At 32.3% G+C, this 16,447-nt stretch overlaps 1 protein-coding gene and 1 long non-coding RNA gene across 2 annotated transcripts; one reads left to right on the top strand and one right to left on the bottom strand.

Annotated features, from left to right (window-relative positions):
• Window positions 1–1,465: 1,465 nt before the first annotated feature.
• LOC134692363 (uncharacterized) lies at window positions 1,466–10,846 on the top strand. The gene is made up of 3 exons (XR_010102246.1): window positions 1,466–1,556; window positions 6,606–7,283; window positions 9,331–10,846. It is a non-coding gene; the product is annotated as an uncharacterized LOC134692363 (long non-coding RNA).
• Window positions 10,847–15,577: 4,731 nt separating this feature from the next.
• Window positions 15,578–15,955, bottom strand: LOC134705061 (uncharacterized). The gene has a single exon (XM_063563832.1). It carries the CDS (start codon window positions 15,953–15,955, stop codon window positions 15,578–15,580), a length of 378 nt encoding a protein of 125 aa, XP_063419902.1.
• Window positions 15,956–16,447: the final 492 nt, after the last annotated feature.

Raw genomic sequence — 16,447 nt, 5'->3', positions numbered from 1 at the left:
ATACACGTTATGTGTATATAAACATATACTGGTGACAATGGAAGACCACATTAAGTACGAAGCTGAAGAGCATTAAAAATCGCAAATAACGAAGGGAGCCAAATGGAAAAACGATGGTGTTTCAAATAATTCAACAATTTATAATCAGAATTGAATTTTTTTTCAGAAAAGGATAGTAACAATTATATATCATGTCAACACTTATGTGGGTTTTTTTTATTTGTGTGTTCTCATTTTATTGTATATGCGAATGTTATAGTGTTTCAGTTCTTATTTGTGTGCAGACAGGTATATAATATTGCGTCAAACTAAAGCATATTTTAACTTCACCTCTCGAAATTTACCTTGGTATTTTTGCTATACTTTTTAAACTATGAAATCAGACAATCAAATAGTTTAAACTCGTTTGTATCATGTCCACCTCATTTTACAAAGTTAAAGGTGTTTTTTTCTCGAAAAATTCTGTAAATATATCTATTTACTGTTCTAAAGCCTAATTTACTGTTATGATTAGATTATCTAAATAAAACACATTTAGTAAGATATCAATACCGAAAATGACTCAAGTATCCCCTCTAACCAACCACTTTTAAATTGTTAATGAATTTGTTAAGATGCATGAATATTACTCAGACTTGTACCAGCTTGAACGTTATGAACATGCATTAATATAAAAATAAAGAGATATGATATGATTGTCAACGAGACATGTAAAATATGTTTGAGAACGCTAACCGCAACACCATCTTTATTGCTTATCTCGGACATTGATGTTACAAACTTTAATCCCAGCTAGAAAGGTCCTCATGAAAGGTCTAAGCTGTCTGATTTAACAAAAAAGACATAACATACGCGTACTCAGTTATACAAAATAATAAACTTATAAATAAAACAAGTTTTCCAATACTAAACTATCAATTAATATACTAGTATCACTAATGAATGAAATATTGAATTGACAACCCTTATATAAAATTTACTCGAAGAACCAATAAGTTTGTGTGGGTCGCATCTAATTTTATGAGCTCTACAAACAATTTCCACAGGTAAAGCCAAACGTCCAAATTATTCTATGTATTTTGTTTTGAGTATTATCGAAAAGGTTTAAATGATTTATGGTAACGAAATCACTGGCAAAACTTTTGGGAATTTTGTACGTGTTTGACTTTATAAATATTTGTATATGAGCGTCACTGATATGAGAGTCTTGTGTAGACGAAACGAGCGTCTAGCGTACTAAATTATAATCCTGGTACCTTTGATAACTATCTACATAGATTAATCTCATTGAAACCAAAGATGTCTCTATAAATGATCAATGCTGATTTCCATTTCTTCGCTTTATCAAGTAAGGAGTCGTCGTTTCTGTTTTCTATGCACAACAGAACAGAAAGGGGCTTCTTAGACAATTTTTGTTAGGACTTCTTTGCTTGTTGTAATTTATAATTTATTGACATTATTTTGCAGCTGTGTTTCCGCAAAGCATGGATTTGTAGCGTGATCGAATTCTAGCAAACAATTCCTCTAAAAGCGGACAGTCTTGGACCAGCATTGAGGTGAGAGTATATGTGTCATGTTCTTTCGATTCAATAAAACAAGCAGCAGAAGTCACTCTTTTGTAACTTTTTTTTCAAGTTGGTGGGCTGAACGTGTGTTTATTGTGTCTTATGCTTTTATTATAGTTTATAGAATGTCCTTGTTTGTACAATATGCCGACTTTAGATGAAGCTTATTTATTTATTATTCACTATACATGTTTCGAGGTAAGCCGGTTGTGTGCTCCGATCGCATTTAGTGACTGAACCAAGTTGGGTTATGTGTTGTTATATTTGATTATGTGTATGGGTTTCGGGTGTTGAAAAGGTCTATTGTTATGTCAAAATTATATAATATCGGTTCATTGCAAAATAATAGCTAACATTAGTACTATTCTATAATTTACATCGACAAGAGACTTGTTTTACACTCGTGTGAACATTCGATCAACGATTATTAAAAGGCTGGCACAACTTTAAAAAAAAAATTGATCCTCAACGCTCTTCAACTTTGGACTTGTTTGGCTTTATTACTATTATGATCTGAGCGTCATTAATGAGTCGTGTGTAGACGAACGCGCGTCTGGCGTGTTAAATCATTATCCTGGTACCTTTGATACCTATTATAAGCTTCTATAGCAATTTTTAAAGACATTATGTTTGATTTGGTTTTTTTTATTTGTTTTGTTTTTTAATAAAAAGTTGCGATATGGTTAGATAATTCTAGGTTTCTTTTAAATGGTCAATCGATGAAAGATTCTTTTTCTTCTGGTCATTAATTGGAAGTTTTAGAAGATACTTTTATAATTCATATACAGTTAACTGACCATTGTTTGTTTGTGTAGCTTGATATTTTATTTGATTACAAATGGTCAGTTCTCTGTATATGAATCCTTAAAGCATCTTCTAAAAACTTCCAATTTCAGATTGGCAGATTGGTGTTTCACTGCTTAATAAGTATTTGTATCAATATGTGGTCTTACGAGGCTTCTGTCTATAATCACGTCTTACTGACCTATGGCATTTAGAATTGCTTCTTTCATCCACAATAAATACTTAAAACTTTAATTCTGTTTGACAATCCCAAGCGATTCTTTGACATTTCTTTTCGATAAAAAGGAATTCCCTTCCCGTGTTTTTCATTTGTCTCTGACTATGGAAATAAATTAGATTTCACGCAAAAATGTATTGCATGGTGTAAATAATGGTTGTTAATAAATCACTATAGAAATCGTCAGAAATAATCAATGGTTTAGATATGTGACATGAAAATATAAAATCAAGTTAAATCCGTCTTGCGAGACATAAGCTATCGAACAAATCAAGGTTTTGTTGTTTTGTCTTGGTCGTGTTTTCAAAACGCAGAAAGCAAAAAAGCGAAGGGAGCTTTTAACTAAAGTCAATCTCTTCAAAATTGATATCAACTTATTATACATGAAGTATTTACATCTGGTAGGTAAGCAACCGACAACAGATTAACTTTTTTTGTTTTTTATCAATACTACCGACGACTCCTTACGACAAAAATAATACAACAAGACTTCTTCATATAAAATGTCACCAGGGGTCTATGTAGTATGGCAAGCCCTTAAAATATGTGAACTTATTAAACTGAATCTACTAAATAACTGCCAAAAAATGTAAGTTTGACAGTTTAAGATTCTTATATTTTTGAAATAAGATCATTATTGCTTGACATAATACATGGTGACAGTTTGTTGAATATAAAACGCTAGTCCATATGTATCCCCCTTGTGTACGGTATTTCTATGAAATGAAGTGCATATCCTTCAAAATCATTAACAAATCAATCAATCACTAGAAACTGACCAGTGACCACAACTAATTTCGCAGCGCATTTCTTTAGGACAATAAATGCAAATTACAACTGCTCTTTCTAATGAGTTTTTTTTACAGTTGACGAGTTATACTTGTGGAACAAATTCTATCTAAATTCTGAAAAACATTATTAGCTCTAACCCTAAAATATGGATAATACTTCTAAAGGGGGTCTTTAATTCAGTTTGACAGTTCAGGCGTTCTTCGTTTTGTGCGTTTTCAAGTGGACCAATTTTTAAACCTTCGAATTCACGACCCGCACTTGCTATTTAATTCAGGGTGATTGTCTGTATATCAAAATTTAACCTTGCACTAATAATGTTATTGACCGCACATACTTTTCTCTGTGTATAAGCAGAAAATATCTACACCGTGTTAAACTATATAGTATATTTTAAACCTTATAATTGGTCAAAATTGTTTTAATTGTGGAAATTTAAATTATATTTACAATGTGAAAGAAAACCCTTCTGTTTTAAAGGCAGTACCTTGTAGACTATCAAAGCCTGCGATTTACACTTCATACGAAGGAACATTGGCCATTGTTTCTGCTAAATCCTTGAAAAAACTGTTGATACCATCAAAAGTATATTCCTCCGCCATGGCTTTGGCTGTAACACTTTTTTTAATTGAAGGTTTGGAAATCTCGAATTTTCTCCTGTTCTGCTAAAGTATATACTTATTTGGTATCCGACGAATGTCCATATCCTTTAATTGGGTTTGTACTTAATCAGATTTCCGCCATACAAGACCAATATTAACACAGTAGAGCTTTTATCTTGCTCCAACAGTGGTGATATCTGTCCAAAATAATAACAAGCTGTCAGACTGCCTTACTTCAGATAACGACGTTAAATCAATGTGTAAACCAAAGCCAAGTCAGTTTTATGTCTAAGATAAAAACATATCTCAGAAAACGTCGCTTAACCATAACAAAATATCTATTTATCTTCAAATAAAAAACATATCTGCATTTGAGTAAAGATTGAGCATTGGAATCTTCTTTCTAAATAAAGATTTTACAATATTTGGCAATAAAAGATTTGTTTCATTTGAAAGATTTGATGACCGAAATGTTTTAAAGATGAGATATTCCCTACAGTAGTTATCAGTTTTCGTTTAATAAAGAAATCATAGTGAAAATGGAACAATATTATCCATGAATGATGAATGTAAAAGTTCTTGAGAAAGCAAGAAATTTGCTAGCATATTTTTTAAACAAATGTTTTTAAACCACTTGTTGCGTGTATCATTTGTAGAGAACTGAATTATGATGCGGTACTTCCAAGACTTTAGAAAGTTAGAGAAAACAAAATAATAGACTGGAGCAAGCAACATTTTTACGGATATGTCGAACGAGCTTGCTTGCTTTCAAATTGAAATTATTTTGTTTATCAAAGTTACCTGTTTTGGCGTATGCGACTCTGTTAGTTCTCTTTCATCTGTTTTGGTGTTTGCGACGACTATGTTGTTTCTCTTCCATCTGTTTTGGTGTTTGCGACGACTATGTTGTTTCTCTTCCATCTGTTTTTGGTGTTTGCGACGACTATGTTGTTTCTCTTCCATCTGTTTTGGTGTTTGCGACGACTATGTTGTTTCTCTTCCATCTGTTTTGGTGTTTGCGACGACTATGTTGTTTCTCTTCCATCTGTTTTGGTGTTTGCGACGACTATGTTGTTTCTCTTCCATCTGTTTTGGTGTTTGCGACGACTATGTTGTTTCTCTTCCATCTGTTTTGGTGTTTGCGACGACTATGTTGTTTCTCTTCCATCTGTTTTGGTGTTTGCGACGACTATGTTGTTTCTCTTCCATCTGTTTTGGTGTTTGCGACGACTATGTTGTTTCTCTTCCATCTGTTTTGGTGTTTGCGACGACTATGTTGTTTCTCTTCCATCTGTTTTTGGTGTTTGCGACGACTATGTTGTTTCTCTTTCATCTGTTTTGGTGTTTGTGACAACTATATTGTTTCTCTTTCATCTGTTTTGGTGTTTGCGACGACTATGTTGTTTCTCTTCCATCTGTTTTGGTGTTTGCGACGACTATGTTGTTTCTCTTCCATCTGTTTTGGTGTTTGCGACGACTATGTTGTTTCTCTTCCGTCTGTTTTTGGTGTTTGCGACGACTATGTTGTTTCTCTTTCATCTGTTTTGGTGTTTGTGACGACTATATTGTTTCTCTTCCATCTGTTTTGGTGTTTGCGACGACTATGTTGTTTCTCTTCCATCTGTTTTGGTGTTTGCGACGACTATGTTGTTTCTCTTCCATCTGTTTTTGGTGTTTGCGACGACTATGTTGTTTCTCTTTCATCTGTTTTGGTGTTTGTGACGACTATATTGTTTCTCTTTCATCTGTTTTGGTGTTTGCGACGACTATGTTGTTTCTCTTCAGTCTGTTTTTGGTGTTTGCGACGACTATGTTGTTTCTCTTCCATCTGTTTTGGTGTTTGCGACGACTATGTTGTTTCTCTTCCATCTGTTTTGGTGCATGCGACTATGTTGTTTCTCTTCCATCTGACTACTAAGTATTAAAAAAGTCATTAACAGTATGTTTAAACTTGAAACGCCGTTTGTACCAAAATTATTGAAAATAAGAAAGTGATACCGAAAATCGAAGGCTGATAAAAAATCAGAAGTGAAGAATTTAAAAACAATTTTAATGACATCCGTAAATAAGGAATGGTATTCTTCGCATACTTGACTATACATGGTTGTTAAAGGACATTTTATCTGTTATTGTAAAGTTTAGCTTCGAAGGACATATTTTTCTAAATGAATTAGTTTATTTACGAAAGAAATAATACGGCCTTTGTTATTCTTATGACAACGTTTTGATTTTTGCTTTATTCATTTTTTTAAATGATACTACCTTAAGGCCTTTAAAATGTGTTCAAAAATATGACATAGTTTTTTATATCCATAATGAAAATGCTAGATGAAGTACGGTATCACATCAATGTAATGTACTGAAAGGAACTGGCTGTGTGCAATATTATGTAACTATTAAAATAAACATTTTTTTTATATTTAACTATTATTTCTAAAAAATAATATTTCTTCTAATTCATGGTAGAATAAACTTCCTTTTTGGAAAAAGACTATAATTATCCAACTCAAAAAAATCATTAATTTCGAATATTTGTACGGTTTAAAACAACTTATAAGGAGTATAGTATTAAAGAACCCACAGTGTAACAGACTAAGGAAGAAAATGAATGATTTTTGTATATTTCAGATAAGATAAAAAGAAGATCAAGTCAAGTGTGTTGTTAGAAAAACGAGGAGAGCTTTACCGACCATTTTAAGGAAGTCCTGTACATCTAATGTGACAATATGATAGGCGAAAAATATATATATAAATATATATTAAATATATTTATATTTATATTGATGATTATATATTCTTAAAATGTTTATTAAATTGAATAAAATAAATACAGGGGAATATCTATTAAGAAAATCATGACCTTGTAAAAGGTTGTTCAATTGACCGCTACTGCATATGAAATATTTACATGCAGATCATGAGGTGACATGTAACAATTAGTTAAACACTGGACATACGTGTATTGCATACCATGTGGAGACATGTAGCAATAACAATTAGTTAAAACACTGGACATGCGTGTATTCTTTGAGCATTAATTTCCAGGTTGGCCAAAACATGTCAATTAGAGTCAACTTAATAGATATTCATCCCTGTATCTTTTGATTTAAGACTATAATGGTCAAATTAATAGAAACCTTGAAACTGCTTATATTCTGTATATATACTTGTGTATTTTACTGTATAGAGGAGACCGTCCGTTATGGACACTGGTCCAGACGGGCTTGAATAAACTACTATTCCAAATAACCATGTGTTGTGTTACATGTGGTTATTTTTGGTTAACCGTGACCAAAGGATAATAAGGTAAAGTGACTTTTTATTTGATACTCTTTACTTAATTTCTCAGAGTGGCTAGACAAGAATTTAACGCAGGGTCTGTTTTTCAAAATTTAAAACCACAAGTTCAAAGTTTCACTCAAAAGGTATTTAAAAAAGGCATGAATTCGATAGAAAGCTTTGATGGTTCAAAATCAGACAAATTAGGAATAGGTGTATCAGATGTGAGCACATTTGTTCATGATCAAGATGCTGATTAACTCATTAAAAAAAATGTTTATTAGATTATGTTTTTTTTAAGCGAAAATATAAATATTTTTAATTTTTCTTATAAATCAATGGTGAAGGTTTTATTTTTTATTGATATTTTTTTATGTAATTATTATCATGAGGGTGAAGGTACTTATGATAGGTATTTGATTGTTTTAGTGAATATAAAAGACTGGCAACTTTGTAGGTATTTGATAGTATAAGTCAATATATAAGTTTTGCGTACATATTGTAATGATATAATGAGAAGTTTCTATATGCTGTTTTTTAAAAAGACAGAAGAGATATTTAAATAAGAAAAAACAACACTTGATTATTAATATTTTAAAAATTAAACAACAATAGGTAAACATATTTTAAAGATGTTGGTTATATTTTAAAGATGTTGGTTATATTTTAAAGATGTTGGTTATATTTTAAAGATGTTGGTTATATTTTAAAGTATTTAAATGCACGAATAATGATGATATCAAAACATTTAATATATCTTGATTTTGAATATAATCATTTAATTTTTAATTCATATTTTGATCTGTTTTCTGAAGAGACAATCTGTAATTCTAAAATATGCGCGCCTATATACATTGGTATAAGAAAGTTTCATAAGAACACTTTTGGTGACGGATTTAAGGGTATTTCTGCGATGTTATAATCTTATGGTTGTTCAAATATGGTTGACGCAGTTTGGTAAGTGCGTAAGCACATTTGTTTAGAGAAACAAAATATTCTATGGTTTTAGCATCCAAACCTCTATTTTCGCACAGTTATTGTGGTATTTTTAAAGAATGACGGACCTATCTTCAGAAAATAGCGCCTAAATGATTAAAATTGATATAAGTGGTAAGTTCACTCTTAGGAAAATGTAGGTTTCTATAAGTTTTTAAAGTATTGACAGTTTTTAGCGATAGATGAAATATAGGATTATTTATAGAGAACATAAATCTATAGTAAGGGTTAAAAATGAAAATGTTTTCATAAGAAAACAATTTAGGATTTAAAATATGGAAATAAGTATCATTGATTAATCGTTATAAACAATGACGCGATACATCTTCCGCAATTATTTTAATGTGATGCTGATTGAATTAAAAGAAAATTAGCAAACCAAAAATAAATAAAAAATAATGAGAAAACATAAAGGAACATAGGTCATCTATAAATTCCAGTTTAAGGGATATGACAAATGATAATAGTTCTGATAGACATAATTTAGAAAGTAGTCAAAATATATATGTTGATGAAATTATAACACAAAAGAAGTCATAAGTCTAAAAGAAAGACGAATTAACTTTAAGTTTTCTCTCAAACATTTCTTGTTATCTACATAAAATGAACGACTTACATGTCGTAGAAGTAGGCTTCGTGATAATTGTTTTTAAATAAATATATGTGTATATAAGATAATTTTGTTTTTATTAATCATTCTAATTCTCGCTTCAGATTGCTCGATGAAAAATTGTTGATTGTTTAGAAATCCTTTAAATATCAGTAATCTCTGAATCACAGTTTTGTTATGAAAAAGGAAGGAAAGTGAAGGTTGAATGTCAAACCTCAATTAAACAATTGTTCTATCCTAAGACTAGAGAAAAGTTTATCTTATTAGCTTATTGTTTAAGTATTTGAGTTTATTTTTTGTTGTTCTTATTTTAAGTAGATAACATATCGATAAGTTATTTTTTCAAAATTAAAGCAGTGAGAACTTGAGGACGAATTTGAACTATCAAATTTAGTAAATGCATTAATTTATTTTGTTGCTATATTTATAGGGATTTTGTTATTAATATATTCTTAAGTTTAATAATAGGTGTTTAGCCAAGAGAATTTAGTAATAGAGAGATTCAAATAGTCACACGATACATTGGTGGCGATCAAATGGTGTCAACTGATGTTGAGGGCGATGGTACTGCCTACAGAGATGTTAAAATAGCTTCTGCACCATTACTGAGAACCAGCCACTAAGAACCATTATCCAGTATTGGATATTGGCTTTGATCATTGGACACAACGCAGACGTTAAGATTTACATAAAACTATACGATCACATAACTTTTTATTGGTAGAGGGAATCGTTCTACAGCATCACAGGTAGATTTTCCTGTAATGTTTCAGCCGGTGATAACTGAGCAACCTAGTCAGGGACTCTGAATTAACAGAGTAGGTAAGCTAGGTCAGTTAGGAGTAAATCAACAACGGATGGTGGATCACATGAAGGACGGATGGTGGATCACATGAAGTACGGATGGTGGATCACATGAAGGACGGATGGTGGATCACATGAAGTACGGATGATGGATCACATGAAGGACGGATGGTGGATCACATGAAGTACGGATGGTGGATCACAAGAAGTACGGATGGTGGATCACATGAAGGACGGATGGTGGATCACATGAAGTACGGATGGTGGATCACATGGAGTACGGATGGTGGATCACATGAAGGTCGGATGGTGGATCACGTGAAGTACGGATGGTGGATCACATGAAGTTGGAATGATTGCAGAACTTCTAAATGACGGGAATTGGTGTCGCAGATAAACAAATGGATTGTTGGAGTTGACAACGACGATCAGAGGAGCAGTTCACTGGAGTCGGGGTTATGAAGACGGTCCGCAGTTGATGGTTGCGCCTTTTTCTAGGAATAAGAAGTTCCAATAGTTGATGTTACGAACTTAGATGTTCACACAAGAATTGTATGAACTATACATTGCTGAACATTTAGATGTTGTTGAACTTTTGAAATGATTTTATTTATGAATATTTTTGTTGTTTTTAGGGAAATTTGCAAGTATTCATATTGTCACCGATTTTAACTAAAATATAAATTATATTTCTTAAGAAAGGGAGGAATGTGACAATATGATAGGCGAAAAATATATATATAAATATATATTAAATATATTTATATTTATATTGATGATTATATATTCTTAAAATGTTTATTAAATTGAATAAAATAAATACAGGGGAATATCTATTAAGAAAATCATGACCTTGTAAAAGGTTGTTCAATTGACCGCTACTGCATATGAAATATTTACATGCAGATCATGAGGTGACATGTAACAATTAGTTAAACACTGGACATACGTGTATTGCATACCATGTGGAGACATGTAGCAATAACAATTAGTTAAAACACTGGACATGCGTGTATTCTTTGAGCATTAATTTCCAGGTTGGCCAAAACATGTCAATTAGAGTCAACTTAATAGATATTCATCCCTGTATCTTTTGATTTAAGACTATAATGGTCAAATTAATAGAAACCTTGAAACTGCTTATATTCTGTATATATACTTGTGTATTTTACTGTATAGAGGAGATCGTCCGTTATGGACACTGGTCCAGACGGGCTTGAATAAACTTCTATTCCAAATAACCATGTGTTGTGTTACACTAACAAGTTAGTGAACCATTGATTTTCTCTCTGATATTCATATGCAACCACAACAAATGCACTTGTCTCTGAAAATAAATATCCTATAAATTCTGTTGCAGAGATAAGTGCCTGTGAAAAACAAACGAGAAATAAAATTATTTGCTTTTCTTCTTTCTTTTTTATTCTTGTTACAGGATAAGTAGAACTCCTTTCATTTAAGAATATGTCCCCTGTTTTCGTGATTGAGTACTTTGTACTTTCATCTTAATATAATCTTATTTCACGACCACCAGCTGCTCATCTGATTGACTAAAATAAAAATGTAGATTTAGATGAGTTGGTTCCGAGTTTAATGAAGACGTATCCGGCCCTTCTTTGTTTCCGTCATTTAATATGGATTCCAATCAAGTGAGAATCAAGTCGGCCAACTCTACCGAATGGTCACTTTTTGTCGGTATTAATTGCTTTATTTAGCCGCGATGGCAATAAATCTTGATACAAAATCAACAATAAACACAACCTTATTTGATTTGCAATATTTTTTGTTTAGATTGGAGACATATTCCGCAAAGAAAGGAAAAATGTATCAAATTACAACAAATAACGCTTTAGACGACAAGAAGGAAGAATAAACTAATTAATCAGTCCGGTCAAGGTTTCGGCTTGTTGTGTGTTGTGATTAAACTATCGAGATTTTATATAATTTGAATAAAGTCTGGTTGATAATTTTGGGAAAAGGTCAACATGGTAACAAATATAAAAAATTAAGAAGCAAATGAAATATTGAGTATATACAAGTCTAAAAGGGTATTCAATCTATCTCAATACTTTTGAATTGTATAGTGACCTAAAATAGTTTATGGCTGATTAATAAAGGCAACAGTAGTATACCGCTGTTCGAAACTCATAAATCGATAGAAAAAAAACAAATCAGGGTTGCAAACTAAAACTGAGGGAAACGCATTAAATACAAGAGGAAAACAACGACACAAAATTAAAATGTAACACACACAGAAACGAAATACATATTAGACAAAATCCGATGAGAATAACAAATATAACTTCAAAACTATTATAAAATACATGAATTAGGGATAGAAAAGTACCGTGATACGTCTTAGTGTAATGTGAATTCACACTCAAGTATAAGAGGAAACAAACGACACAACAGAAACACAACGTTAAAATATAACACACAAAAATATAACTATAATATAAAAATGGCCATATTCCTGATTTGGTACAGGTCTTTTTCTTAAAAGAGAAATGGTGGGTTGAACCTGGTTTTGTGGCATACCAAACCTCCCACTTTAATGACAATGTTATATATAACAAAATGACAACATAACATTACAGGACTACAAATAAATAGGAGAACATATCGGATAAAGAAACACACGAATCATAGCTAAAAATAGGCACCAGGTTAATATTCAATACGCCAGAAGTGCGTTTCGTCCACACAAGACTAACAAGTGACGCCCAGATACAAAAGTTTGAAAGCCAAAACAAGTACAAAATTGAACAGCACTGAGGAAATAAAGTTCAAAAAACTTCTGCCCAATACGGCTAGAGATTTTTGCTTGGGTCAAGAACATCCTGATTATTTAGAATAACTTGTTTAATGATTTGGTGCTTATTAAACTGTACCATTTCATTGGACATGTGTTGTTATATTGGTGGTCCATTGATCTTTTATTAACATCGAGTGCATTTTTAAATAAGAAGTAATTCAAAAAACTTATACGACTGCATTTAATATGCATTTTAATCGCAAAGTTGTTTTTTAAGATATAATATTTATGAATTCTTATTTATGTTGAAACATCAAAACGCCCAACAGCATATGGATGCAAGATACTTCCAACATGCATATCTATATATGGGATATGAATGGATTGGTAAACATTATGAATCTTTCCAGTCAGACCGTCTTGCACTTCCTTCATCTCTCCTTAAATTCTGTCAGATCTTCGATGTTTCTGTTTTAGTCATTCACAGCTAGAAGAAATGATTGCAGCTTTCTGCATATCGTGGGCGCCTAAAAATTCTTGAGAACCGCAAAATGTCTATTTTGGTGTATCAGAATTGTTGTGTTGTAACTTCGTTGAAGTATAAACATTTAATCAGCTTTAATTCATATTATACAGACAAAAAAAATACAGCATTATAGGACTATCCATCAAGAAACTGTAATTGTATTTTATTCTTGGCAATCTAACAACTTAGATAATAAATAAAGATACGCAATAGTTTAACAAATATGATAGAAATTAATGCTGCCATATAAGAATGCTTAAAGGGTTTCAAATGATATAAATATTCCTTCCAATACATATGTGTAATAAGAAGAAAAACAAGATAAGTGCAATTGTACTTGTGGAAAAAAAATGATAAAAGGAGACTGCCAATTTTTTTAATAAGGTCAACTAATATCCTATTTGACAGGGACTTTGTCAACATTTAAGGGCAACTTTGGAAGCTAATATTCGGCATTATACAGACAGTTGTCATGGCAGCCCACATTATTTGTTCAATAACGTGGCAAAATAACTAGTTTTAGCATAATTCTCGTTTTCAGTGAAATTGTTATGTAGGTTACGATTTACGTAAATTTTACGCCTACATGAACTATTAGTGTCAATTTGTCGACTCTCTAAGGACAGATTTTTCAGCAATGGTGTTTTCTGGTGCAGTGATAAAACTAACTTATGGATTGCCTTCCAAATCAACAACTGTCTGCTGTATGACTAGGTTTCTTAATTGAATTAACACCAAAGCTAGTAGTAACTTAAACTGTAACATTATTAGCACTATCAAGTGATATAGCCGATACCAGATAGAGGAAATATTTAAGGAGAAATCCATAGTGATGCATTTCGTGTCTGAAAGTGTCAAAGTTATGCAAATATTTAATTACTGTTGATTTCTGTTGACTTGCATAATCCTCAAGGAAATGGAAAAATTATTACCGTAATTATTTTTTAATTCCTTTTTTCGCCACAAAAGATATTAAAGCGATAAAGAAAACAAACGCGTCCATGACAATTGAAATCAGCAGAAAATTTAAATTAAAAACATCATGAAATGTATGGGTGGTGAAATTTATATCTAAACTATCATTAAATCTGCAAATATTGAACAAGTAAAAAATCAAATCAATTTTGACTTCATGTCTTGAATATTGTGAAATCGGTATACAGTTTTGTCCTTTTGAAATTTCAGCTTTTTACCAATGACATCTTAATGATCATTAATGCTTTGTTAATATTCACAATGAAATGAAATGCTACAGCTCAGTTGCTTCTCTTTTCCCTTCCTTGCATGGACACGTGGTTAAACGATGTTGGAGAAGTTCCTCAGAATTTCACCTGACTTTAAAATTAGCTCTCAATATTGAAGTTTATTGGAAAGAAGTAAGAACTACCAGGAGCGCCACCTAAGAAGATTTGTTTCAATAATACTGCAGTAATTACACATAGTGTAAAACAATGGAATCTGATTTATATCATCTCATTTTACACAGCATGAACTCAAGGTGCTTAATAAAATTGTGATATTTCCAGTTAAATTGAATTCTTCTTTGTTGACGTAAATCCGAGACATTTAATATTCCACTGTCGTACTTTTCTGGTACCGGTTGATTTAATTTCTAATATACTTGAAGCTAGGTCTGTTTGCATTCCATACTTATTAGATAACACCTTCCTTGTTATTTATTTCTTTAAAAGTACACATGGCACTATTTGCTTATTGTTTGACTAAAAACTTGTAGGAGCCTGTCTTACTGTCTATAAGTTTAGGTCATCAACATACATATATAAATAGAGATCAGGAATAAAATCGAATAATATCTGACGATTGAAGTAAAAGATGAGAAGGAAAATAAGAAAGCAATGAAACAAATTTCCGTAATTTATACGTACACGAACTGTTATTCAGCCATTCTATTGTTATTTTTAATCGAGAGCCATTGGTGAGTCTTTTTGAGACAAAACGCGCGTCTGGGGTACAACATTTCAATCCAGGTATCAATGATGTGTTTATTTTCAAAAGTTTTACTAACAAAATATTTAGACAGTATCCTAATTGTGTTGAGTAAAACATGTTAGCAATACATACTCACATTTTTTTACCTGCATACTCTTATGGGATGAGTGAAATAATAAAGAGGACTTAGCAAATACTAACAACCTTTGTCATATCAAATTGCTTGAATTTGTCTCCTATAAGTTTCATAGCACATACTTTTCCGGTGTACTAAGTGATTATTCGTTAATATAGCACACGTATCAAAATGTGCATGTTTTTCTCTTTTTTGGTAAAAAATAGATTGGACTGCTGTATCGTTAGTCTATCCTTACTTACTTAAACCTGTTGACCCTTGGTGGAGCATATGCCACTAACGATATTTCTCCACCTTGTTCTGTTTTTGCTAGCCTCTCCAGATCATGCCACTTGACTTGTACCCTCCATTTTCCATCTCGGCTGCAACATTACTTCTCCAGGTGTATCTTGGTCTGCCCCTGTCACGCTTTCCTTAAGCTTGTAGGTTCCACCATAAGGCTTGCCTTTAAATGTTAGTCTTTGGCTTCTTCAGTGTGTGTCCTATCCATCGCCATTTTATATTTATTCAACTCTTCATCAACTGCCGATTGGTTGGTCTTTTCTCAAAGATCTCTATTTGATATCTTCTCATGCCATCTGATATTAAGGATGCGCCTAATGCAGTTGTTGATGAAGACCTTTACATCTTTATCTGAGCCGCCAAGATTATCCACTACGCTTCCAGGGTAAGTAAAGGATTCCACTTTTTCTAATGCTTGGGTTTTAACCATCAGACTTACTAAGACCTTTGTGTTTGACTTTAACACTTTGATCTTGTTATTATTGATGGAAAGGCCTGTTTCTCCTGCTCTCTTTTCAACCTGCTCTAGTTTGTCCTGCATTTGTTTGTGGTTGTCGTACAGCAAGGCAATGTCATCGGCAAAGTCTAGATCATCCATCAGGGTGAACATGGTTCCATTGAATACCGTTTCTTCTGCCATCTGTGGCTTGCTTCATGATCCAGTCAACTGTCAGGATGAATCGCATAGGTGGAAGGATAACGCCTTATCATATCCCAGTTGTTATAGCAAAGGCCTCTGTTAGGTGACCTTCATGTATAACCTAACTCTGCATTCCTATAAGGGTGTTTCTGATGAGGGTAATAAATTTTGCAGGAATGCCATAGTGTCTTATCAATTGCCACAACACATCTCTATCTTAGCGGCTTTGACAAAGTCGACAAAAACAAAATTAAGTGATTAATTGAAAGCTTGTGATTGTTCGAGGATGGTACGTAAGGTTGCTAGTTGGTCTGCTGCACATGATCTGATATGTCTAAATCCGGCTTGTTGTGACGAAGCTTTTCATCTATCACACTTTTGATTAGGTTTAACATAACTATATTTCAAACTTTCCCTGACACTGATAGTAGCATTATTCCTCATTAGTTGTCGTAAATGCTTATATAGATATAGGAAGATGTGGTGTGAGTG

Source organism: Mytilus trossulus, chromosome 1, assembly GCF_036588685.1.
Source record: "Mytilus trossulus isolate FHL-02 chromosome 1, PNRI_Mtr1.1.1.hap1, whole genome shotgun sequence".
In the NCBI taxonomy this organism is placed as follows: Eukaryota; Metazoa; Mollusca; class Bivalvia; order Mytilida; family Mytilidae; genus Mytilus; species Mytilus trossulus.
The sequence above is the reverse complement of the archived record's forward strand: the minus strand, read 5'-3'. Positions and strand labels throughout refer to the sequence as shown.